The sequence below is a fragment of the Vitis vinifera genome, chromosome 11 (genome assembly GCF_030704535.1).
Source record: "Vitis vinifera cultivar Pinot Noir 40024 chromosome 11, ASM3070453v1".
In the NCBI taxonomy this organism is placed as follows: Eukaryota; Viridiplantae; Streptophyta; class Magnoliopsida; order Vitales; family Vitaceae; genus Vitis; species Vitis vinifera.
Genome location: NC_081815.1, coordinates 7,986,652 through 8,014,625, shown reverse-complemented (window position 1 = coordinate 8,014,625; position 27,974 = coordinate 7,986,652). Strand labels below are relative to the sequence as shown.

Genomic DNA, 27,974 nt, shown 5'->3' with positions numbered 1-27,974 from the left:
TAGACAGAGGAGAGGAAGTATTTTTTAAAATAATTCTGAAGAACAGTTTTTTTAAAAATATGTAGGCACATTGCAAAATTTGCAAGAACTAGCCGGTCCGATTATGTCTCAAGCAATCCAATCAGATCGATCTAGCATATCAACATGAGTCATCCTTCTTGGGAACCTTGGTGGCAGCCTCAAATGCATGGCATCCTCAATCTAGATTGGCAAATGAGTTGCCACGATCACAATCCCCACTTTCTTTCTATGCTCTGCAATTATATACTCCCGCAACTCTTCACCCCTTCATCATCCAATGCCACTGATGGCTCATCCAGCAACCAATTTGGCCTATTCAGTGCCAGCAACCTAGCAAGCTGAACCCTTTTTCGCTGACCCATTGACAGCCTTCGCGCCTTCTCTTTCACCAATCGTCCCAGCCCAATTAGCTCCAATGCAGGCAGACTTCCCTTCTTTTCCTTCTAGTAGTTAAAACCACACCACATTCTCAAAGACTGAGGTTCTCCTTTATCGCTTCGTTGAGGGAAAGCCAGTTGAGCTGAAGCTTGCACTGATGAAAAACCCCTGATTTTGATTCTTTAATCAGACCGATACAGACTCCATTTAAGTTAAAGTTGATCTAGGCTAAAGGCAGACCAACGTCAATCCTAGGAAGTGGGGGTTTTCGGAGAGACATCAGGGTTTTGGGAGTACAAAATTATGGTTAGAGTTTGAGGTTTTTTATAAAGGAGTTTTTAATTGTTTAGAATCTGGGCATCATACTATAGTACTGAACAACCAAATCCATCCCAATCGATGAACAATCTGCAGGATCAAGTAGGAATCACCACCAGCACATTCCTGCAAAAAGTTGAAAATAAAGTTTCGACAGTAAATCAAAATAACGATTTGTTACTAAAGCATATATGATCCAAAATCAATATTTTAATCAATGAGAAATGGGATGCAGAAGAAAATTCCAGTCAAGAAGAAGCTGGGGTTAAAAGGAATCCCCAATCATACCTGCATCAAGCAAAAGCAGTCAACAGTTTACAAAAGAACAACTCCCATTTGTCAAAATGCCCAAATCAACAAATGACAATCAATACCAAAATCCCTCAATTTTCACACTCCTTCTCAGACCCACTTCCGAGTTTCAATGCATAAACCATCTCAGTTCTGGCCGAGAAACTCTCCTAGAAAATACTTCCATAGAAACTACGGTTTATTTTGCCTGAGAAGCGAATACTTTCCAAACCTACCATAAGATCAATCGGAATGCAGAATTCATCCAAGTTTGCAAGATATTCAATGCATTTCTAAAAACCAGCCCTATTCTCATTCTCCAAAACAGCTATCCATGATTCAGAACCACACTTTCAACTAAACAAACATTCCTTATCCCCAATCAATAATTAGGTTCAATTCCCATGGAAACCCGGTTTGGATGCCCTAGATTTGGTCTCTATGTCTTCGTTTCCGGCTTCTGGATAGTTCATAACCGGTCGAAACAGAGATGCACGACAGAAAGGGAAAAGGAAAGCACGAGAAAACCCAAATAATAATAATAATAATGCGCAAGGAGGAGACGCTACCATGTGGGTTGGAGGTTGCGGCAGGTTCCGGCGAAAATGGAGAATTGGCGTAGCGGAGACTCAGGTCGCGAGCTGCATTCTTCCTTGATGCTATGTTTGGTTCCGAATAGCTTGAGGGAAAGAAGGAAAGTGAAAGGAAAAGAAAATGGTAAATAAAAAATAGATTTAAATCAATAAATTATTTTTATATAGATTTTAATTTTTTTTTAATTTATTTTTCTTTATGTTTTCTTTTTAAATAATTTTGAAGTTTTTATTTTTATTTTTACTTATAAATATAAAAAGAAAAAACCTTGATAAGTTATTAGAATATTTAGAATTCTTAATTTAGATTTTATCTGTCTAGATCTTCAATTATTATGTTTAAACATTTCTAGTATATCAATTTATTATTATAAATTAACAATAATAATATATTATTATTAATATGTCATATATATTATAAGTGACATAAATTTAAGGTTAAATACAATATACTGCATAATTATTTTTTACAATAAATTTTTATTCTATAAAACAAAAAATAGAAAATTATAATTAAAAAATTGTTAAAAAATGTTTTTAAATAATATATTTTAATTTTTTTCATTTATTTTCTTATGGTTGTTTTAAAAAATAATTATATAAATATGAAGAATGAGTAAAAATAAATAATTGTATAAATATGAAGAATGAGTAAAAATAAAGTAATACATGGAAAAATTATTTTCAAAACGTATTTAAAAATATAAAAAATAATATAAGAACATTTTAGGTTATTAAACATATTTTTGTTCTATTGAATTAAAAAAAAAAAATTTGTTTTCAAAAACTATTTTCAAAAATACTTCTCGAATAAAGCTTGTAAAAATTGTTTTAAAAAAACTATTTCCAAAATAGAATCTTAATTTTGCCCTGCAGCTCAATTGCATCCACCTCCTCAATTAAGTCAAATTTTGTCAACTTTTCTTTACAATTTTTCATTGTCTTCATTGTCTTCCTCATCTTCTCACCTTCTTCAAAACATGTCTATCTACTCTAACATCTTATTCATCCACTTCATTTACACCACCCGTGATAGATTGTTGACTTTCAATAAACTTTATCCAAGGTTTGGGATATGTAAAATATATTTAAACTACCTTATTCATAGATTCGACATCATTGTTAATATCATGAATTTAAGTACACTACCTTAAACTTTCTTTGATTTCATCAACCTCTGTCAATGATATGTAGTCCACATTGCACCAATCATAATAGTCAACACTACCACTTGCATAAATTCTAAGACCCCGGTCATTGCGACTATACCTTAGACATTATCTTCATTGTGATCGTATCATAATTGCTATCTTTCCCTAGGCTTATGGTCAATGTAAAAAATTATCTTCCACACCTATGATGATTTAGAAACCAAAGGTCCAAAATTTATTAAGGGTTTAGGAGCATATTACTTAAATATAAGGAATTAAGATTTAATTTTTATACCTAGATAGAGAGAAACAATTTTCAAAACATCCTGATAAACCCATCTTAACATTGAGTACAGTTAGAGGCATGGTTTAGACACAAATCACTGAACCACTCTACTTGAACATCTTACTCTCCTGAAACAATCCAAGTGCTAATAAACATGGATTTGATTCTAAATCATCAACAACATTTCACTACCAATCAAACCTAAATAAAATGTTTGAAAAGAGCATAACCCGGATCAAGACATTTAAGAATTGATTATGAATACTTAACATTCTTCTAAACATGTACTAAGATCCCATATCAGTCTCAGTCAACCATTCCTTATGAAAGTCAACTGTCACACACCCTACTCAAATTGTCCTTAACGTAAGTTTGCATAGAGTTAGGAAGTTATTAAAGAGATATACTGATCTCTAAGGATAAAGATCGGAGAGAGTTTTTGGAGCTGTGTGGAAGATTCTAGGCAACTTTTTTGCATGTCTCGTATATCGCTTGAAAATAGGTAATCTTCAGTGTTCTAGAATTATGGAAAACTATAAAAGTTCAAGTTTAAACGCCAGATTGGGACTCCCAGGGACTCACTTGCAACATATGAATCGAGTCTCAGACCCATAATTATACAATTTTCTTTTGAAATCTCATTCCATTATATTCCTTAAAACAGATAGAGGAATTCCCAAGTTCTGACACTAGGGACTTTCAGATCCCCTTTCTCTTCCATACAAGGGAGGGAAACTGGGATAAAGACTAATAAAAATACATACTACATATAACAAAAATGAAATTATAATGTTCATTCAAATCCCCTGCAAAGGCAGAGCAGGGCATCAGGGCATCAGGGCATCCTCCTTTCGAGTTTGGCCCTTGGGTTCCTGGGCTCTAACATTTGTTTGAACCTCTAAGCAGTCGCAGCCCGAAGAAGCAGCCAGCATCAGACTTAATGCCTCACCCTCGGTTAGGGCAGAGATCCTGTTGGCACAACTGGCCATGCTGTGTAGGACCTTCTCAGCACCCCCAATAATCTGTGTAACAAAATATGGATTGATGCTTTGCTACTCCGACAGACAACCAATTGTGTGCCACACAGATGGCCAATTCAATGTTACATTCACTAGTATATACATAACATAAAGAAGAACCAAGTATAGAGCAGCAGCAGAAAGGTTACAAGATTATATAATGGAGGTCATATGGCAATCAATCTCTGGGGCCCTACACAAGGCAATCTTAAACATGATGCACCACAATGGGACCAGACCTTCAGAGTCTAGAACAAAGAATCGGGCTGAGCAGGAGTTCCCCAGAACTGCAGTAGTGACAAATGACCAATTAAAACTGGCCCCTTCACTTCACATTTAGTTACCAACCCACCTCCTTTTCCTGGCTGGGCGCTCTTGCTTTATCTCTGAATCCGCAGGAGTCTCAGTTGGGGCTGGAGGCAGTGCTTCACTTCCCACTTTTTTAACTGCCACAGCTTCCTTCTCACTTGGCATCGGAAGCTTGAACCGCTCGCTTCGTTTCTTTAACTTTGCAACTGTGTCCAGGTGACGATCTTCCATCGGTTTCATATCAGCATCCTTAAGCTCAAGGTCACCAGCATCCTTTTCCTCAACATGCTGTTGGCTATCAACAGCCTCAACTGTCTTGGCAGATTCGTCTGGAAACTTGCCAGTTAATGGAGATCCACCACTATTATTCCTCTCGATCTCCTTAACCTTTATGGACGAAGATGGCTTGATATTGAGGTTGTAATCCCTCTCCTTGTGGCTTGTCCAGCGCTCCAATTTGGACCGCCCTCTCTTTGAATCTTGCTGCTCATCATCTGAAGATGCATCTTCCCTATGCTTTCTGGACTGACGGTGCACCAGGATCTCATGCTCACCATTTCCTTGCTCACTTGTGCCCTTCGAGATGACCTAAAAATAAAAATGAAACAATAAATATGAAAATGAAAACTCTGCATGGGAACCTCCTGCATATATCAGTCATAGAGGGGTAGACTTCCCAGCAAGGAGTGACCATCAACATGGAAAAACACCATAAAACAGCATATAACAGCATTAATGACAGCAAGGAGTGTCTCAAACCAAAGCATTATTGAGTGAGGAATAAATTCATAGACAACCATGATTATTACCGAATATCCAAACACCAGTCCATAAGCTGTTGATATTTACCCATTTAAGTAATGGCATATCAGCTTTAAAGCTGAAACCCTATAAATAGCTCGTAATCATGTAGAATGTGCAACATATTTGCCTAAATAAGTAGTATGAAATGTCATCCTTGCAAATCAATAGCAACTCAGAAGAAATAAATTAAGTTTGCACTGAAAGCAAGCTCAGCTCAAAAGCAAGTCATTACAACAAGGAAGATTAAGTACAAAGCTCAAGAATTCAGTAGAGAGATCAGTTTAGAAGTGTAATGTGAAATCTAAGGTTGGATCCAACATCTTCAGTAAGAAAGAACTGCATCGCTAACATATCTGAAATCAAGGTTAGACAATGAGAACTAATTACCTCACTATTGTATTTTCCAAAATGCCTAGCCAAGCCTAGGAATGGTCTCATAGGGGCTATACTAGGAGCCCCCTATGCAGTTGAATGATTTTCCATGTCAAACGTAAAATGTCATAGAATGTATGGAACTATGGCTAAAAAAATTTCCCATTATACATTTCCAAGCAACTTGCTACAGTTACAATGACAAAACTACTAATAAAAAGTTCTCACCAACAAATTACAAACAGAATAAGAAAGATAAAGAACAAAGCATTCATGCAAAGAAAGATCTGGCATGGTAATATAAAGCCCAAAAAAACCAATATCTAGCCAAAGATGAAAAGAAAATTTCGCTAAAACAAGCAAGTCATACCTTTATCTGGAAAAAAAAAAGAAAACAAATAAAAACAAGCAAAGCATACTAAATTTCACTCAGAAAGCCTTGTCAAAGATCTTAGTTGATAGATGATCAATTCAAGTCAGCATGAAACACTACTGATGCTATGGCCAAAACATTAAATACAACCCAGTAAAAATAAATACAAGAAAGATTCGCTTATTTTCTACATGACTCAGAAATTCATTAGAAAACCTTTTGCCTGTCGTCCATCTCTGTATGTTGTGTTCCCTTCCCAAGCCTAGTGTAAAGTTCATGTAGTAAATTATTTATTTGATTTTTCTAATAAATTGTGAGTGTAACTCATAACCTCAAGACCTTATCCTAATAACCTAACAACAGAATGAAAATTCCTAGAGAAAATGACGTGAGTGTAGCAAGGGCAGGGCACTCCATTATTAGGTCCTTTCTGTAATGAAAGAAAAACTAAATTCCAAAATGTCCAGGAAAATCCAGTGTTTGTGTATTTGAAACAATAAATTGATAAGGACATAATGTTCCATGCTACAATTTTCTATGCCGTTCTTACATCAACTCGAACAGTGTTAGACCCAAAGATTCAGTTACAAGCCTTATCAAATCACTTTGCTGAAGTCCTCTGAAAATGGATTAGTTGGTTAACCTTTAACTACTCAGCTTGTGATGGTTGAAGATACAAAACTATCAGCAAATATGGACAGCGAGTGGCAAGGAGACAGCCAAAGGTTGGTTGGGCAAAGTTTCCATGTCCAATGAGAGTTTGACAGAGAAACAAATGTTTTGTATTAGTCTGCTAACACTGAGAAGAGTACGCAGAGGCATATGCATGACACCAAAACATAGACTAACATAGGTTTACAACTTGAGCAAGTTGAACCGGACTCGGACCACATCGTGTCTAAACAATTGCGAATTTAGAATATAGATATGTTAGATCTTAGATGTGAAGAAAAAAATAATAATAACTGGTTTCCAATACAATTGGACATTTTTAATCATTACAACCAGCATAAGAAATCTAGTTCCGATGACTTCATGTGGTTTGAGAATAAACTAATAATTATTTTCATTGCAAGTTCCATTATTTTGATGCAAATTATTTCAACCCTCCCAAAGCAGAAAGGGTTTTGGATGAGCAAAAAGTGAAGTTTTGGCATGACAAGCAGTGTGGTGAGGTGCCTTTGAAAATCAAATTGTCAGAAATAGTCAGAATTGCAGACAATAGAGGCACTACAGTTGCCCATTGTTGTGTTCAATTTGGCTTCCAAGGATTATCTCCAAGTTCTATGATTGGGAGTTGGAGATGGATGATGCCCTTTAGGTGGCAGATGTATACTGGTTTGTTTAAGTAAGCAGGATAAGGTGGACCTTTCGCCATAGAAGATCGCAAAAGATAATGAATTCAGGGCTGTGCTCTGGGGAGAGGATGTTAGGCCTCCAGAGTAGGTTGTTCAAAACACCAAAGTTTCTCTCCAAAGTCACTTATTTTTCTGGCGGTAATTCGATAAACTATTCTAATTGGTGTTTTATGTTCAGGAAGGACAATCAGACTGTTGACTGCCTCTTGCTCCCCTGCTCAGTGGCTCGATATTTTTGGTGCTGAGAGGGTGAGTGAGACGTTCTCTAGCTGGCACAAAAAGTCCATTAAGATTGAAAAGAGGAAGACACAGAGGACAAGCACATTTTGCTAAGCTTTGTGCATTTGGAAGGAGCTTAATAGGTTTAATGAGAAAATTCAAAAGGAAAGCTACATGAAATTGTCCTGTGATCTTTGTATGTATAGACAGGATATTTGACGGACAGAAAATTTTCTTCCTCGGATTTCATTGACAGCATGCACCATTCAGTGGTATGAGGGACTGCATGTTTGGACTTCGGTTTTAACATGAGATATGCGCTAAAAAAATCAATTATCACTTGAGTAGCCCAATCAGTCTTATCTAGCCTGACCTAGCACGAGGTTGAGTTGAACATCTCTACTCAAGGTTGTATTGGGCTGGGTTTTGGCAGTCTCCTCAACACTTAGGTTGGTTTTCAACCTTAACTATCTCTGGGGAAACAACCTCAACACCTAGGTTCCTAGGCACACCAGAACTTGAGAAGGAATAGTGCAAGCAAACCAATGATGACACATAGGATTTTCTATTTCAAAATTCAAATTAATTGTTTTACATTTTTATAATTTGCATTACAGAACCTGCTCAATGGAGGGGTAAGCCGTATTATAAAAATTTAAAGTTATTTTCCTGAATATGCGACATGTTAATACCATAGATGCAATGAACATTCTGAAAACAAAGAACACAAAGTTCAAATCCCAGCCCCTTGACATGTAAATAGGAAATGAGCCAGTGACTGATCTAGACTAACCTTTTCATAAATAATTCCAGAAGGAATGTTTGTTGGCCACCAAGGTTTCAAATTCAGAGAACTGGAATGATTTCATCTCGTTTTGGTCAGAAACAATGATCCAATAAACAGATGATACCTAAACTTCCCGAAAGTGGCCCTTTTTAACCAAGACTCTCTGGTCAAGGGATTAAAGGTTTGAAGCATGGTTGCTAAAAAGTTATGATACAAGATATGATACGACATGGGTCCGCATGTTATTATAAGAGTATCTTAAAGTGAGAGTGTCAAGAACTTACGATACAAGATATGATACAACATTGGTCCATATGTCATCTTAAGTGTATGTTAAGATATACAATACACAATAGGTACACGATACAATGATATGTATGGCTTTAACTATTTTTTATAGTTTTTAAGAAAAATTAAATTCAAAATTTTTTTTTCTTAAAAGAATGATTACATTAGTTGTTTAAAATGTACTTGAACAGAAAAAGGAAAGAGGTAAAATGATAATGCATGAAAAAGCTTATATAATTGTTGTCAAAGACACGAAAAATATTGAAAGTAAAGTAATTTTTCAGTAAAATAATGCAACATGGAATATTTTTCATGTTTAGTTTTTCAATAAATATTAGGTAACTTCATTTGAATGTTTTGAATGTTGGCATTGTAAAGGATGGTAAATAAGAACTTTAAATTAATATTTTTTTTATTTTTTTTTTATTTTTTTATTATTATTATTATTATTATTATTATTATTATTATTTTCCTTTCAGAGTTTTTATTTTTGGTGGGAGAAGGAATGGCAACAAACATGAAAAGCTAAAGCCTTGGAGGCGACACTTAAATACATACATATCAACAACACATAAGTATACATGCTTAGTTAGAATTTTAAAGTAAAAATTCTAAACACCTACCTCAAGAAAATAGTTATGATTTTTTTTTTCTTTTTGGGAAAATGATTGAAGTTTTAGGTGTTGAAAACGAAAGAAATCCTCCCACACTTCCTCTCTTGCTGGTTAAGGGATATGATTAGAGTTTCGTTGGGTTTTAGGTGGTTGTATAGCTTTTTGTTTTTTGTTTTTGCTTTTGGTTGCCTAGACAATCTTTGTATGCATATGCATCCAATGTACTTGAGTTGCTCAGTGATTTTCAATAAAGTTTTATTAGCCCATCAAAACAAGTTTGTGGGTTTTCCCTATTCAAGACTAAGCACCATATTAAGCAACAGATTTGTATTGCTAATGTGCCAACTCTTAAGTAGCTTCTTTTACTTTTTCCTTCTTTCTTTTGGAGTTACTGGCTCATTTCCTGATATTTTAACATTTCAAGAGACATTCTCATTATCTCCACAGAATTTTATGCTCTCGTGTCCGGATATGGAACATACCGTCTCATTTCTCTGGCTATTGTGATCTTCCTGATTTCTCTTTGAAGGGCCCAAAGTGCTGATATCAGCACCCTCAGATTCTTTGTTCTTCCTTGTATTCTCTTTATGTTTTTTGTCGTGCACCCTCTGGTGATCAGATGCATTGGAAGAATGATCATTACGAGCACTTGACCTTTCCTGCCTTGATCTTCTCTCCTCATTACTAAATTGACTTCCACGAGCATAGACATCCTCACGTCCCCTATGATGTGAAAAACTTTCGTCCTCTACCCGATCCCTTCTCTTAGGCTGTTCGCTGTGTCTCCCTGTGTCTTTATATTGGTAGTCTTTATCAGAGCCTTTATACTCGTCCTTTCCCCTAGCATGGCTGACCCATGCTTTGTCTTCTGCACCTCGCCCACTCCTTACTGCTCCTCTTCCTTCTTCTCTTTCCCGCTTTGAAAGATTCTCTTCATGGGGTTGCCGGAGCCTATGCCACTCTTCCCTTTCCCGCTGCCTCTCCCCCCTCTCCCTCTGCATCCATCCCTCATCTTTGTGCCTAACAGAATGGTGATCATCGAGGTTATCTCTTATTCTTGGTTGATCATCTCTCTTGCGCTGGTCCAAAACATCATCCCTTTCTCGTTTCCGACGACTAGCACTTTCTCTGTGGCTATGCAAGGTCTCTTCTTTTTCAGCATGGTCCCTTCTTAGATACTCCTCATCTTTTCTTCTTTTGCCATGGAGGTCATCCAAGTTTCCATAACGACTCTTCAAATTATCATCTCTTTCTCTGTGTCGTGATCCCATGTCTTTATCTTGATGGCCCCTCCAACTGCCATTGTCCAACAGCTTTCTTGAATGAAGAAGCTCATCTTTGTTGCTCCTCTCACTCTCTCGAACCTTACTCCTGTGCCTAGATCCCATTTCATCACCACGCTCCTGCTTCCTTGCATCTTCAGGTCGAATTCTTCTACCATGCAGATCATCATCTCTCCGTTGCCATCCTCCATCAGAACTGTCCCTCTCCTTTCGCCTGTCAAAGCTATCAGTTTTCACATGTGAATGATGGTTCGGGATAGAATCCCAGTCTCTATGAGGATAAGTATCCTCTCTCCCTTTTACTACCATGCGACTTCTTTCCATCTCTTGTCTTCCATCACGATCTTTTCTCCGGAAGCTTTGTTCATCTTCGTCAAGGTGCCTCTTGCTGTTCCCCATGCGTACAGAAGATCCATCTTCAATAACTTCCTCCTCACCACCATCATGCCACTTCTGAAGATCTCTGCTGCTTTCTGATCTTGCTTTGCTATTTTCACTACTTCTTGTAGCCTTTAAGTCCTCATCACCATCAAGTTCTTGAGGTGGAGGTTGTTCAACTCGAGAACTTAGTTTTTGTTTCTTCCCGAATGGAATCAAATTTTCATCTTTAAGGGCATCAGTTGAGGTCATTGTATTTGAAGTCAGTTCCTCCCTTTCCATTCCAGAGGTTCCATCAGCCAGCACAATTCCACCATCAAGCTCTTGGGGTGGAGGTTGTTCAACACGAGAACTTAGTTTTTGTTTCTTCCCGGATTGAACTGAATTTCCAACTTTAGAGGTATCAGTTGTGACAATTATATCTGAAGTCAATTCCTCTCTTTCCATTCCATCAGCCAGCTCAATTTCATCATGCACAGCATCTTTCTTTTCAACACTAGGCTCCCGAGGAGGAGCAACTCTGACAGGAGATGATGTCATGCCCTTAACATCCATGCTTTCAACTGATTCTTCTTTCTGGCTATCAAGGAATCTATTATCACGTGTACTCTGAATAGGAGTCATGTGGGGTGATTTACCATGTGCTCTTCCACGAATACGCCTAAGTTCAAGAAAAGATCAAATTATTAGTTGAGTTCAGATGCAATTTCCCTGAAGTAGGAAACTGTGTAACAAATCGAAGATGATAACTTTCCAATAAAAAAATCTCAGCATACATGAAATATAATTTATCTGCAAGATGGAATTGGATGATAAAACGATCAAAGGACACAAATTTTAGACCACCAAACCAGCACAAAATGTGACTAGAAACCATCAGGGACTAACTAAAGCTTGTAGTCAACAATTATCCAAAACCATCTAGGACTAGAAGCCTCTATATCTTGCCAATTTCAGATGGCATCCAGAAAAAAATCAAGGATAACATCAATGCATACAAGAATAGACCAGTAATCTGATCTAGGAAACCTCAGGTTATTGTTATTGTATAACTCGACAAAGCCTTGCCCCAAAATTCTAGTGTTGGCTACATAATCTTGTTCCAGAATACCACTCAGAAAATTTTCCCATTGATATCACATGCTTTCATGTATCCTCCCTCTGCCTAGAACCACAATTTTTTTGGCTATTCCCTTGTCCTTGCAGTACATTCCGCTCCACTCATATACATATTATATTACTCCTTTTACCATGTGCTCTTTTTAGAGCATGGCAAAAACATTCCATCAACTTAAAACCATCATGCCTGTAAATGGTGCAACCATTAAACTCTCACTGATGCTTTCATTTCTAGTTATATATCTCCTTGTCCTGCCACTCAATTCATCCCACTATCATTTCATAAAAACACAATTTATAAACATGTTCCTCGACAGCCAACTAGATTGCAACATAAAAGATGATTAGTTAGAGATGCCTTAGAAACTATTCCTCTCAATATTAAATGTATATTCAGCTTGCAAAAAACTCTAGAAGCACCTTTCCACTTCATCCACTCCATTTTAATTCTATGTGCAACATTTCCTTTGTTCTACTCCTCATCAATGATGACATCACAAATACCCCTCCCATGTATTTGTAACATTAAGTCACTAATGTTAACTAGAATCTTCCTTCAACTCTACTAAAATTGTAATTCCACATTTTTCTTAGTTTTAATAACATTGAATTTTTACCTTTCCGGGAAAAAAAAATTTTACTTCAATGTTGAGCTATTCCCCACTCTAGCCTCATTAGTAAACTTTTTTTTTTTCCTTTTTGGATAAGACACTGCTTTATTTAAGTGGACTAAAAATTACAACAAAGGAAGAGAAATCCCTCCAAACAACTACATTAGCATACAATTCATGCCAAGTAAAAAAGAAGGCAACCGATAGAGGATCATTAGGGAAAATGTTAGATAAATAATAGTCTAAAACAGGCCCCATACACTGAAATACACCACAGAAGTACCTGATGAGGCCATGCATAACCCCAACCCAAAGTATGGTTCAAGGAAGTATTACATGAGATGCATCAGACACAACAATAGCAGAATCAAATGTCAGCATTTACTAATTCTTTTGAAAAATATACTGCTAAGGTGATACATGGTTCAAAAGCCAAATTTCAATATCATTATCACCACCTTCTTATGCAACATCACCATTGCAGAATGAACATACGGAAAGGTGTAACTAATTTGAAGAAAACCTTCCTCATACGCATTCTCACAAACAAATACTCATTGCATGTGTCTATGTTTGCTCATATGTCTGTATATAAATGTGCATGTTTGCATTCACAAATCAACTGTGTTGAAATAGCATACTTATCAGTGCTGAGTTTGTTCATGTAGGTGGAATAATTGTGGAAGAACCCAAAACAGTTAAATACTGACCAAAGTAATAACTTTATAATGTAATGGAGAAAAGAAACATCAAGAACGAAAAACAGAAAAGGCATACAGTATTGTCCACACATTTTCTAAGTAAATAAAATTTGGATAGTTTGTAAGTGTCCAATCAATGTGGACAGAGGAGGGTGTCATGTAAACAAAGTGTCCAGCATGACAACCATCAATTGGAAATGTAATTTATGAAACAAAACTGGAAATATAAGATGCAGACATCCAAGAGAAATAATATATCCACTGAATAGGTCTGTAATAGCAACAAAGTACTTATTTAATAAGTTTTAGAATGGGAAGAAAAATTAGATGTCAGCATTTGAACAGAAAGATACAAGAACCACAAGAGATGAGAAAAAATAGGGAGGCGGGTGTCACAATGATTTGCAACCCATAGAAGCCGCATATTAATTATTTTATGCCATTGCTTTTTACCTTTTTTTTCCAAGGTTTTCCCACATTAGAACGTAATAAAGCATCACAAGCATGATTTGATTACAGGACCACCAAGCAATGATGATGATAATAAATAATACTTAGGAAATCACATCAAATCTGGAGAGTAGAGAAAATATTGTGAGTGCCTGAGTAGTTGCTATGACCATCAGAAAATCAAGGTGGAACAAGCCAGTTCAAATGAAGAGACTGAAAAGACAAGGATGAGTTAGGGCATTAGAGAAAAGGTGAGACAGGCAATGATGATGACGGTGGTGGTAGACTGGTAGTGGTGTTTTTCTATTATTTGAATAAATCACAGCTAGTTTCTTTATGTATTTGTGCAGGGCAATCTTATGGTCCTCAATGCTGGAATGTCTTGCTTTGACCACTTTTCGACATTTTATAGAGTAACGCTAGGTTTTACAACCAGACTTGCCAAACTGCTTCTCTAAACAGATCCCTTAATTTTTTTAAAATTTACATGGCACAACAAGGTGCATGTTGGATCATGGTGCTGCCCTTACGGACAAGTGTAAGTAACAAGAGATGGGTTAGAGATAGAGAGTCCCAGGTTCTATTCCATGTAACAGTCAGAGAAAAGCTACCAAAAGAAGTATACAGCAGCAAGATGTTAAAATGGCTATCAAAAGCCAAATGCTCCCTGGGGAAGGTGGGGGAGAACAATGTCAACACAATCAGACAATGGGAAGGAAGGTAATGGTCTATAATTTTTATTTTTTTATTTTTTATTTTTTTTGCTAGATAATCACACAGAAAAAATATATTAAGAGAAAAGGGTGCCTAAAGGGCAACCCAAAGCATACAGGGATATACAAGAGGCGCCTAAAGGGAAAAACAAAAAGAAGAGGTGACACAAAAAACTCACCAGCCCTCATCTAGAACCCAACCAATCAAAAATGTTGATTAAAGGTAAAGGTCTTACATCTATACATGACTAAGACCAAGACCAAGATTACATACAAACACTTCAGTTGTTGGGTAACAAGCCAACAATGTACATCAAGCCGGCTAGGACTAAAGCCCTAACATCTACCCCTAGTGCAGTCTTATTATACTTGCAAGCATGTTCAATAAATCAAAGAAAAAAAGGAGCAGCTATGTTCAAACTCATGACTGCCCAAAAGTCAAAGTTCCAACACTAGATGAAACCACCAATTGACCCAAAAAGGTAAACTGTTAGTTAATTAGGCAACAATAGAGATTACGCTGATTTGGCCTTGACATCCTAACAGCTTGCTCCATTTAGAAGCTTCAGGCAGGACCTCCAACCACTAATCATTTCCTTCAGAGTTCCAATAACTTGAACTCCACTTTACCCAATGGCAGCAACGTTGGAGGAGCAGTGGACGAAAACAAGATACATACTAGGAGGTACAATCTTAGGATGACATTATGGTACTGATCCACAAAATACCAACCACACCACACCTCCTAGTTTGACTAATCTGCAAAACTTTTGTAGGTACATCAACATTTTCAACTCAACCAAAAATATGTAGCAGAAAACCACTGAAACAACAAAGTATCCTTTTTTTTACAAGGGCAATCCATGCTAAAAGTTTAGATTTTTGGAAGAGAAAGAATATAGTGACCAACTTCATCCTAATCTAATAATTGGTATTATGGTTGTTGTAACTTTGAACCCATTTCCTCTATTTCTTCCCATACCTATTTTAAATTTATTTTTACATCACTTGATATTTTATATTCCATATATCAGATTTTTTTTTAACACACATGAAAGGCAAGCCAATTTGTAAGGAACAAAAAAAAAAATTAGATACAAGGGACTGCTGCTTTGATTCCCTAGCTTGCACAAGCATGATAGCAACAGGTTAGAGAGCACAATAAATACCTTGATTTATGATTTATAAATAATTGGAGATACATATAACATCTGTCCAAATGTATTTCATACCTGTCCTCATGAGGAGTGCCAAAGTTCCCACCAGGATGTACAGGGTCCTGCCCCCTAGAACCAGGACGATACTGAACAGGTGCCTCTGGAGGGAAGGGCAGAATTCCGTCTCCTCCAGGCATGTCATCACGAAGGGAATTCATGAAAGGTGCACTTCTTCCAACCAGCTCCCTGTTCCTACCACTATAAGTGGTTGAAAAACTGTCAAAATATTCAGTATCTTCCTGTGCCGCATCATCTTCAACTTCATTGCCTACTCTGAGATCCTCTCTAGGAAGATCATTGTCTGGTGGCTCTGGGGCACCATTCCCTGTAGGGGAATCATCATCTAAAGAGCCCTGCAACGTAATCTGTTTGCCCAAACATCTTCAATAAATTTATGTTCCATTCCATATGCCAATATACGATATAAACATGTGCAAAAAGATCATTACAATCACTACAGTAAAGAACCGTTTTGATTGATTACCTCAATAATTGCATCAGAATCACGAACTCGGGGGGGTCGAGTATCAACAGAAGGAAGACGTTCACCACAACCTCCTTCCACCTGTATTGCTCTCCCAGTCGGCTGGTAGAAAATCCTTAACCATTAATACTGGAAATTGATCTAGCAAATAAACTCAATAATCTAAAGAGTAGCATTTAGCATCTAAGCCTATGAGTAATCACTCTGAAATAAAGAGAGCTAAAGGAAAAGAAAGGGAAAAAAAATACATATATTTCCTTGCAAAATCAATCAAGATTCTGATAAAAATGCAAATCTGGATTCTGTAGCTAGTACATACAATTGGTGGCCGCACACGAGCAGAAGCTTTTGCTAAATCACTAGGTCCAACATCAGCCCTTCCAAGATTTCCATTTTCAGCCGAAACATCATGAATACCTACTGCTGCTGCAAGTTCTGGTGGCAGATCGGGATCATACTCCTGAAATGAAAGCAGTACGAAATAAAAAATAAAAAAATAAAAAATAAAACTACTTTTTTCTTCTTCTTTTTTCTTTGCAATTTCCCAACCGTTGTTTCCAGGAAAAAAAAAATTGAACTACTTCCACACGCAAAAGCAATTTTTTACCTGCTCTGTTCGCCCACTTTCATAAACACGAATCTTGGTTTGCATAGTAGCCTCCAGACGGAGTTGTTCCTGAAGAATTTAAAATTAGGCCCTCTTCTTAGTTTTCAATTATTCAGTAGACAATATGATAAATGCTAATACCAGTTGTTTGCAATACTGTTTCCAGCTCTCCTCATTGAAACCAAAGTTGAAAAAGTCAGATATATCAACACCAGGATGTCTCCATGGTTTTTCCTCAAAACTATCAATATCAACATCAAATATAGTCCTGAAAACAGAAGAGAAAAATCAATGAGCATATCATGACTGCAATCTAAAATCAGGCAATGAGCATATCATGACTGCAATCTAAAATCAGGAATTTAAATGTTTTTTTTTTTTTGATAAGTAAAGAAGAAATGCATTAATAAAGTGGCAAAAAGCCACAAAGCATACATGGGATATACAAGGCAGCCAAGGCCTCAAAAAACAAAGACAAAAAGATTCACCTCCCCTTAAATGGATGCTACCCACTCCAAGAAGCCTATAAGAGAGAAAGCCTCCACACCTAAATACAATTTGGCCCAACTCCACAAATTACAAACAAAAAAGGAGGCCTAGAGCATTTTGAGACCAAAAATCTCCAGAAAAAGAAATCATCCAGTTTCATTTCTTTTGCTTCTATCGTGCCATAACAACAAGAAGAACAACTCTCATTTTTAATGAAAATGTTTCCATTTCTGATTAAATAATAATAATATAATAATAATAATTAAAAATTAAAAATAAATAAAAAATAAAACAACAACAACAACAAAGTTTCATATCCCATCTAACTAGGGTTGGCTACACAAATCCATTCTTGCTATCAGCTCCATACAGAGTCACATCCTCCACCAAACTGGAGGCCATCATATCTCTTCCCTCTGTTGCAGCCCATGTTCTTTCTTGCCTACCTATCATCCTTGTAGCTCTTTCAACTTGAATCCAACTGCTCCTTGTAGGCACACGCATATATATAGGCTATTACAAATGAACTTCCAATTTTATCCTCAATTGGTGCTGCATCTAACTTCCTGGGAATCCACTCATTTCTTGAAAAAGACATCACTATTCTTTCTTAACTAAAGACGCAAACAGCGCATAAATAAAGCCCAACCAAAAAGAACAAGACCGCTTCCACACAAAAATCAAGAGGGTTAAGCTCTGTTTGGGAAATGTTTTTGAAAACAGTTCTGAAAAATAGTTTTTTTTTTTAAATTGTTCTATAATACTTTGTAGAACAAAAGTCTATTTGGGAATTGAAATGTTTTTAACCTATTTTCTATGTTTTTAAATATGTTTTAAAAATAATTTTATATGAAGTGCTTTATTTTTAATCATTCTCCATATTTATAACTTGTTTTCTATGTTTTTAAATATGTTTTGAAAATAATTTTTATGTGTAGTGCTTTATTTTTAATCATTCTTCATATTTATATAATTATTTTTTAAAACAATCCTCAGAAAACAAGTAAAAACAACTAGAAACTATTCTCTAAAACCATGTTTTTTATTTTTAAGAACTGAAAATTGTTTTCTATTTTTTGGTTACCAAACATGTTTTCTTATTATTTTGTTTTGAAGAACAGAAAATTGTTTTAAAAAACAGTTACCAAACAGGGTCTTAAAATCCTTGTGATATTCAAATATAGAAATTGATCTTGTTTGAAGAGATCAAGGATGATAGAGTTCAACATCTCTAAGAAATCAAGTGATGAACAAAAAGGAAAAAGTATCCACCAAACCATATCTATATTTTTTTTTTATTAGAAACAACAATGTATTAAATTTAGGTATCAAGAAGTACAAAAGAAGGATGAGGAATCCTCCCAAAAAACAAAGAACTAAATAGAACATCAAACTATATTAGAAAAGTGTTAGAACCAAGGATCAAAATATGATCAGGATTTTGCATACCTTGTGACAAATAAGGTGGTCAATATTTATGACTTACCCCAAAAAGGAGAAGACAATACAAAGTACTTAACCTGGAATGGTGTGTTAAGTGTGTAGGGAGTGAGGGAGGAGACCGCAAATCATTTTTTTTTTTTACATTGCTGGATAACAATGACATTATGGTGTAAATTTTTTCAACTTGTAGGGATTGATTGAGTTCCACTTAGAAGGTTAGAGGAGATGTGAGTTATATCCTTTAGAGGTTTTGAGGGGTTCCTTGAGGCAAGACGCTTTGGCACATTGCTAGCCTCACTTTGATTTGGACTATTTTGTGGAAAAGGAATACAAGCATTTTTTTAGGATAAGTGAATGTCTCTAGAAGTAGTTTAGGAGGTATTTTACACCTCTTCTTCCCTATGGGCTTCTACCAATGAAGCTTTTGAAGGTATTCCTTCGAGCCTCATTCTACTAGTTTGGAACTTAATTTGCAAAACCTTGAGGTTGACTAAGTAGTTTAGTATACACTTTATGAATGGCTTCTTTAGTAGGAGATTTTATACCTATGTGAATTGTATCTAGATTTGAATTTTTGAACTAGTGTACTTATTTTTATAGGTATAGATGAAAGTAGTTTAGTATACACTCTATTAGTCTTTGTATAGAGGATTGTGTACAAATTGCAAGTATTCTCATCCATCTTTGTACTTAATATTGTAATGCAATGAAATCATTGTTTCTAATTTTATATATATATATTTAAAGTGGCAAATTTAAGAATTAGTGGATTACTAAGCACGAAACTAAATAATTCAACAAAATTGCCAAACAATGTGATTACGATAAGAAGATTGGCAGGGGTTCTAAAAGTAAGGTTCCAAGGCCTTGGACAATGTAGCCACCCTCAAGGTGATCGTTTTCTTTTCTTTTTTTCTTTTTTTCTTTTTTTTTTTTACCCCCCTCAAGGTGATATGAATTCAAAGAAAGGTTAGAATCTTAGCTGGGAGACAAAGCTCCCCACAAAGAAAGAGTTGATGGATTGTATTTGTTTCTTAACCTTTTTATGTTATCTCTTTGACCAAGGGAGTTTGTTGAAGCTCCTATTGGTTTGACTTCATAGGATTGGGCAACTATTGACTAAGGGCTTTGTAGTATAACTCCTCTTGCATACTGACTTTTGTATTTCTTTGGATGTGTTAGAGGTTCTGGTTTCTTAAACTTGTAAAAGGATATCTCAATCTTCTTCATTTGTACACTAATTGTATTTATTTTATTACATTCATACCAAAAAAAGGGTATACACTGATCTCAACATCTAGCACGTTTATTTTTATTTTTTATTATTAATAACTAAGGAACCTTCCATGGTCAAGCCCTTAGGACTCTCCATGGGGACCCAAACCTCGGGATACTGACCGCCCCGCAACAACCAGCACAAGGTAAATTCAGAGTATCATCAATGGCAAGATTCAAACCCAAGACCATATGACACTTACTGAGACCACACTTCCCAGTGTTCGCCCTGACCAACTAGGCTACCCTAGTGGGTGGCATCTAGCACGTTTATCAACCAAGGTGGCACAAGACTACGAACTATGAGAGTTTTTTTAAAGTGAAGTTCTAAAAAGGTTTCTTGTTTATGATAACCCAAGCTCCTATCTCAGTAGTGAAATGGTCTAATGACTATTTAAGCACCGAAAATTTCACTGCATCAAATCTTATTCTTCCCATGTGAAGGACAACAATGCCAACAGCATATTTGTGATGGCAAATAGGATGATGGTGCAGCAGCAGATTTCCCAAACAAACTTGAGAAAATGGGAATTGAAAGAAAGAAATGAATCATTTCCATGAATGTCAAGGCAAGTCATACAAATGGTAAGACCAAGATCATGTAATATATACTATGAAGCTTTATGAAGATATAGTTTGCCATTTGTTTTAAAATGACCCAATTTCTAAACCAAAAAAAAAAGGGTGGTGCTGTTGTGCTTCATTAAATGCACTTCCAGGGCATTTTTTATTTTTCACCAAACAGAACTATAGAAAGGATTATTCAGCCAACCAAACAATTGAGATAAAGTTTCATAAAGGTAACTTGATTCACCAACGCACATCATAAAATATGCATAGATTCACCACAAAGTTGAGAGCAATTTCATAACATAGATACTCCACTTCACATAAATGTTTAATTGCAGAAATGAAGAGAAAAGTAACCAAAAGCATTGAAAAAGAACATGAGAATGGAGATCTTGCGCTACACACACACATATATAGTCTAGAGAAATTGTGCACTTATATATGTAAATACATGCATGTTGTATGTATACATGTACATAACTCAGGAATAAATATGACAAAAAATATACGAGGCACAGTGATCCAAAACTCAGGTAAGTGAGGTTGAAGTCTCGGATCCAATCCTCCAACAAGTAAACTCATTATCCTCTGGTATGAGTGACTACAGCCCATTCTACAAAAATCAAAACCGTGACTTCAAAGGTCAATTCCAGAAGGTTGGAGTAGGTTTGACTCTCAATCTGCAGATGCACATAGTAGGGGAATCCACCTTGCTACTCATGCAGACTATTTTTTCCAGGGTACTACTAGATTATAATGAACTTTCGTCACTTCTCAACATTGTTCAACCTTTGATACCCAAACTTAGGTGTAGCATTGATCCCCTATGTGAATATGATGAAATTTTCTTATGTTAATTCTAATTATTCTAACTAAATATTGATGAACCATAAAACAAAAACTCATGCTACCAGCCTTTCTGAGATGTCGTATGATAACAATACCTTTACTTTTTGAAAACTTTGGTTTCTCTAAGTCAATTGAATCTGTAATCATAACTCTAAAGAAATAATTGATGAGAATATGCCAATAGAATGCAAATTCCCAACATATTAACTTGGAAAAATTTAATTCCTGTACCAAGGATGCTGGTTCTTGAGCTTTCATATGTAACCAGAACTATATAACAAGATTAATCCAAGATAGGTCAAAAATTAGGAAACACAAAGAAGTGAATCCTCCAAAACCAAAATAGATCTTAAAAACAAGAAAATCCTACCTTGGGGCCTTATCAGCTTACCAAATGTTATTTGACTCAATAAAAAAGTTTGTAAGGAATTAAGATCTACAATGGCAAAATTCCAAGGGAATAAGGACAAAGAATAATGCCTACCTAAAATCTCAACTATTAGACCACACTTTAAAAGCAAAATCCCAACAAGCATTTCAAAATAAAAAAAATGTCCTTAATAATCCCATATTAGCCCTCCTAAAAATTGTTGCACACAGAGTATTCCACTAAAACCCTAATTCAACAGGAGTGAGAGGGGGATATATATATATATATATAGAGAGAGAGAGAGAGAAAGGAAAATTCTCTCCTTCAGACAAGCTACAAAGTAAAATCATAAACTAAATCAACACTTAAAGGGAAAAATCTAGGAGCCGCCACAATCCAATTCCACACCTTTAAGAGCACTCATTTATCTAGAACTCTGTTGCTGGGTAAGTTTCCTAAATAACTAAGTTGACTATTCATAGTTGTGACCTACCCATTTGACTTTCTGGTTACTATCAAATAGACTAATAATTTTTTTTGATAGATCTACTATCAAATAGACTAATAATGAAAATTCCTTTAAAAACTACTTCCTTCAATCAAGTTCCTCTCAACAGATAAACTAGTTTGCATGTGCATGTGGAGGGAGGGAGGGTGAGAGAGAGATGGAAAGAGATGGCCAGCAACCCACAAAATCAGTACAAACTTCCCATTTGCAGCCTCCCATCAAATGGGACAGTTCCAAAACTAACCTCTTTCAGAGGCATTCTTGTGCTGATTAGCATGATATATAACTACTAGAAGTCAAAGGAACAATCCAAAAGAGATATTGCATATTTGAAACACGTCATTGGCATTATATAAAACTCTTTCCGCATGCAACATGCAAAAGCAAACACTTTATATTCATGCAAACAAAATAGAAAGGATTAGATATAGCTTTATATGGATACAAACACTGATAAGAGTCTTAAAGTTAAATTTATGTCCACAAACATGTAAGCTAAACAGGAAAATTCAGATACATTCATACAATAAATCAATCCTACGCAAATCATGAGGGTTTATCTTCTATATTGAAGAGGGCTTTACAAGGAGGCTATCTTGAGGGTTTCATGGCTGGTGGGAGAGGAGGTGAGGATGTGATTGATTCTCATCTTCTATTTGCTAATGACACACTAGTTTTTTGTGATGCAAGCAAGGAGCATGTGGAGGTCTTAAGTTGGGCTTTTATGTGGTTCGAAGCGATTTTTGGGCTAAAAATCAATCTTCACAAAAGCGAACTGATTCCAATGGGGGTGGTTCCTAATTTTGAGGACTTGGCTAGGGTATTGGGCTGTAAAGTGGGTTCTCTTCCTTCTTGTTATTTAGGGCTGCCTTTGGGAGCTGCTTTCAAATCATCTCGGGTTTGGGATGTAGTGGAGGAGAGATTTCAAAAGCGGCTCGCTTTGTGGAAGAGATAGTATTTGTCCAAAGGAGGAAGATTGACTTTGGTAAAGAGCACTCTCTCTAGCCTTCCAATTTACTTTATGTCCTTATTCATCATCCCTCACAAGGTGAGCCTAAGGTTGGAAAAGATTTAAAGAGATTTCCTTTGGGGGGGAGTAGTTTCTCAAAGTAAGCCGCATTTGGTAAATTGGTCCATTGTTTGCATGGAGAAAAAGGATGGGGGCTTAGGTATCAGAAATCTTTCTAGGTTGAATAAGGCTCTTCTTGGAAAATGGTGTTGGAGATTTGCTTCGAAACAAGATTCTTTATGGAAACAAGTGATTCTAAGGAAATTTGGGGAGGAAGATGGTGGTTGGTGCTCTGGCGATTCAAGGGAGAGTCATGGAGTGGGGCTTTGGAAGACGATTAGGAAAGGGTGGTTGGAGTTTAGCAAAAGGGTGGCTTTTAAGGTGGGGGATGGTAGAAGAGTGCGTTTTTGGAAGAATAGATGGTGTGGAGAAGATTCTTTGGATGAGGCTTTTCCAAGGTTGTACTATCTTGCCTCCTCCAAGGATGCTTGGGTAGCTCAGTTATGGGATCAATCCGGGAATTTGGGTTGTTGGAACCCTGTTTTCACAAGACTCAACAATGATTGGGAGATGGAAGAGGTGGAAACTTTTTTCAGTAGGTTACATGGCCATGCGCTTAGAAGAGGGATTGAGGATGTCATGTCTTGGAGGGTTTCAAAGAAAGATATCTTTCCAGTTAAGTCTTTCTTCTCTTCCTTAGCTCCTTGCATCAGTAGAAAGTTCCCTTCAAGCTTAGTTTGGAATCCTTGGGTTCCAAAGAGAGTCAGATTTTTTGCTTGGGAGGCTATCTAGGGAAGAATTCTAACTATGGATCAACTAAAAAGGAGGGGTTGGGTCTTACCAAGTAGGTGCTATTTGTGTAAAGCAGATGAAGAATCAGCTAATCATGTGCTTATTCATTGTCCCAAGGCAACTATGATTTGGCACCTTATTTTTGCTCTTTTTGGTGTTCATTGGGTTTTGCCCAATTCTATCAAGGAAACCATTCTTGGTTGGAACGACACCTTTGTTGGAAAAAAAAGAAAAAAGGCGTGGAATGCAGCCCCTTTATGCTTATTTTGGACTTTATGGAAGGAAAGAAATAGAAGAATCTTTGAAGATTCTGAATTAGCGGATCAAGCTATTTTACGGTCTTTTTTGTACATGTTCTCGGATTGGGTTAGGGTGCATGTAAATTGTGCTTCATGGTCCATTTTCGATTTAATTGATTGGTTGGGTTGTAAGTAAGGGTTTTTTTGTTTTTTCTTTTCCTTTGGCCTAGTTGCCTTGTATACTCCATGTATATTGTCAGGTTTACTTCAAGCTTTCTTTATACAATTGTTTTTACTTATCAAAAAAAAAAAAATCATGACAACTCATCTTGAGTGCTATTCAGAAATATTACATAGATTGCAAGAAATCAGTAAAACAATGCAAATAATAACCAAACAAAGCAAAGATAAGTTACTAACAACCTAGAGCACTCCCATGAAATCATCAAACAAAAAGAAAACCAGTGAATGCAGCTATTTGAAGGTTACTTGTGAGAAGGAAGCGTGAATTCTAGTCCACCACCAAAACCACGCCCTGCCATATTGCCACCCCAAGCAGGTGCCCCAAACCCAGAATGAAAATTTTTCTGCATGGGAGGAGCATTTTTTATTCCTGCTGGTCGCCAGTCACCTCTACCACGACCAGGTACAGGGCCAATATTTGCAAGTGGACGAACTTGACCTGGGGTTCCTCCAGGAACAACAGCTGCTGCTCCAGGAATAGGCGCTGCACCAGGTCTCACATACTACAAGCCAAAGGAAATATCATAAGGTTACCACACAAAAACAAGGAAAGTAAGGGCCACAAAGCCAACAATGGAATAATGATCTAACAATTAATAGAGAACAATTGTAGCTATAGCATATCCAATTGTCCGCCAAAAAAGTAACAGAATTAAAAAGTAATTATCAAATGAAAAGAACTTGCAAACGATGTTATATTAAGTTGTAAAAATTCTTTGAAATACAAAGCTAAAAGAAAAAAAGAAACAAAAATTCCAATATTCCCATGTATTGAAAAAAAATAAATAAAAAATAAAAATTACAGAACTAGGCCACCAGTTGCATTATGTTATTATTAAATACGGCATCTTAAGAAAACCAAGAATTTATTGGGTCTTTCGTTTTCTCTCTTACATGTGAAACACCACAAATAACTTCTTTTTTTTTTTTTTTTTTTTCTTTTTGATAACCGAAGAACCTTCCATGGCCAAGCCCTTAGGACTCTCCATGGGGACCCAAAACAAACACCACAAATTACTTTACCCACTCTGATACTAAAAAACCAAAAAAGTGGGTAAAACAATGAAATGTAGAAAATGGTCCCACATACTGCAAAGCCAACCAGGCATGAGTATTATTCCTCCACCCCTAACCCTGACAGTGCCACTGTAAAAGCAAGTTATTTAGAAAAGCAAATGTAGGAATTATAATATCCATTAGTGAATGGCATAAAAGGAAAACCATTTGTTCACTACACATCAATAAAAAAATATAACAATGTTATCTTTTGTTATAATATGCAAGCATCACCAAAGGGTAGGCTGGCCACATCCTAAAGGAACCGGTTCATCAAATGACATACTAATGCTAAGAGCAAGAAAGCTCACAAGAACTCGTAATTAAATTAAAACCTTTTCCATTCAATTGTAAATCATCATGCTGCAGTGTGCATAGGGTGGGAAACACCCTTTCCTTGGTAAAAAGGACCAAGAACCAAAATATGATTCCAACAAGTGGATTTCTCTCATGCCTAGAAAGTTCCAGTTCATGTCCGAACCATCCATAAAGTAGGTTCCATCAGTCAGCTTCACAATGTAAACTGTTCAGATGCGCATGGAACTCCCTTTACATGGGAAAGAAATATCACATATATCAACTATGGGACTTGTAGACCGAGAAGCAATAGTTTCAAAATATTTAAGTGGGACGAAATCACACTTTGAAGTGATTTCCTGCTGTTTAGAAGAAAAATAAACTAAATAGAAAAACCTATGCCCTGGCTGTTAACTGGAAGACAGGATTTTCAAGATATTAAGATTACAAACAATATTAAGAATCGTTACTCATGCATGGAACCAATGGATCAAACTATAAAAAGTTAAACCAACTTTGGCATTTGATCCTTTCAGGCAAATAATTAAGGGCCCTTAGAAACAAGAACACTATTCTGTTCTTTGGTTGTGAATGATTACAATTGACCCAAAACTGATTCTCAGCATCATTAGGCAATGAACCATACATCACCGAGTGCTTGCATCAGAAAAACATTATTGTAGGACCAGATTTTAATTTGATCATAGATCATTTTAACTTTAAATAAAATAGCCTCAATGTTCAGTGATTTTCCCACTGTCTGTGGTAGTTCATGTTAATCAAAACTTCCCCTGCAACATAGGCAACTGCAAATAATAAAAGCTGATCAGAATTGATAGCAACAATTTCCATAACATTGAGACACACACAATCCATTTGGTACCAAAATTACACAATGGAATTACACTTCAAGTTCTCATACAACAACCACTCTTGCAATATACCCAATACACAATTTTTCCTATTTCAGGCAGCATATATATAACTGACCTTAAACTGAGAATGAAATGGATGATAACCATGACTGCTATACCCAATTTTTGGGGGTCCTGCAATTGCACCATTGACTTTGGCTGCATCAGCCCCTTCCTTCCTCTCGCCATCCACCGCAGTATCCTCGCCCCATTCTTGCTCCTCCAACGGAGGATGAGTTTGGTCTCCGTCAGCAACAATAACCAAAGGGTCTCCATCTTCATCTTCATCGTCACTGCCCATCACCCCATTTCTCTCCGCAGCCATAGGCCCATGGTTGTTATCATTCAGCACAATCTGCAAATCATCCTCACTATCACTATCCCAATCATCGCCCTGGACACTAGCATCATCGCGAGCCACAACGTTCGTCTTTTCTCGGTTTTGAGGCTCAACTGGAGCATCAAGACTCGGTATTGCAGGGGCAGCTGAGAGCCCAGGTATAATTGGGTCCAAACCCACATCTCCAGCTTCGCCATCGACCTCTTCAATATCGAAATTAACATCTTTCTCCATAAAATCTACATCACGGCCTCTCCCAGCATCGACTCCAGATTTATCATCTTCAGAAGCCCCATCGGGTAATTTCACATCCCCACTCTCCAAAACCCTAGAACCACCCAACTCCAGAGAATCCGCCGCGCAATTCTTCGAACCCCCAACAAAATCGCCCCCTTTCCCCAATCCCTGCTCCACCAACACATCGCCGCCGCCAAAATTCTGACCAGAATCTCGACTTTGGGCGGTACCCAATTCCGGTGGCGGCTTTTGGGGCTCGGGAACTAGGGTTTGATTAATGGGTTTGTGAGAGATGGTCGAATTGGATTTGGGAGCTACGTACAAAAAATCTTCATCATCGCTGTGGGTGTTGAGATCGATCGAAGGGTTGAAAGACGCAGGATTTGATGATGATTGATGCGGCTGCGGAGCAGATGACGAAGAGAAAGGTCGGAGAACATCTGTGTATAGATCGCCGAACTCGTCATCGTCTTCCATGTGAGGGAGCGACAGGAGTTCAGAGAGAGAGAGAGAGAGAGATGTGCCTTTTTGGGAAGGGTTTTGGTGTGTGCAATTTGGCTTTTAATATTGTTTTCCAGTTTTTCCTTCCTTTTTTTTTT

At 36.7% G+C, this 27,974-nt stretch overlaps 1 protein-coding gene and 1 pseudogene across 1 annotated transcript; both read right to left on the bottom strand.

Moving 5' to 3' along the window:
- Nucleotides 1–4,027, bottom strand: LOC100257086 (ABC transporter I family member 1-like; annotated as a pseudogene).
- LOC100251960 (FIP1[V]-like protein) lies at nt 3,662–27,974 on the bottom strand. The gene is made up of 9 exons (XM_010658302.3): nt 26,875–27,974; nt 24,778–25,034; nt 16,886–17,012; nt 16,745–16,813; nt 16,457–16,597; nt 16,138–16,239; nt 15,669–16,018; nt 9,664–11,503; nt 3,662–4,954 (listed from the first exon to the last, which is right to left on the bottom strand). Exons 1-9 carry the CDS (start codon nt 27,850–27,852, stop codon nt 4,394–4,396), a joined length of 4,425 nt encoding a protein of 1,474 aa, XP_010656604.1. The 5' UTR covers nt 27,853–27,974; the 3' UTR covers nt 3,662–4,393.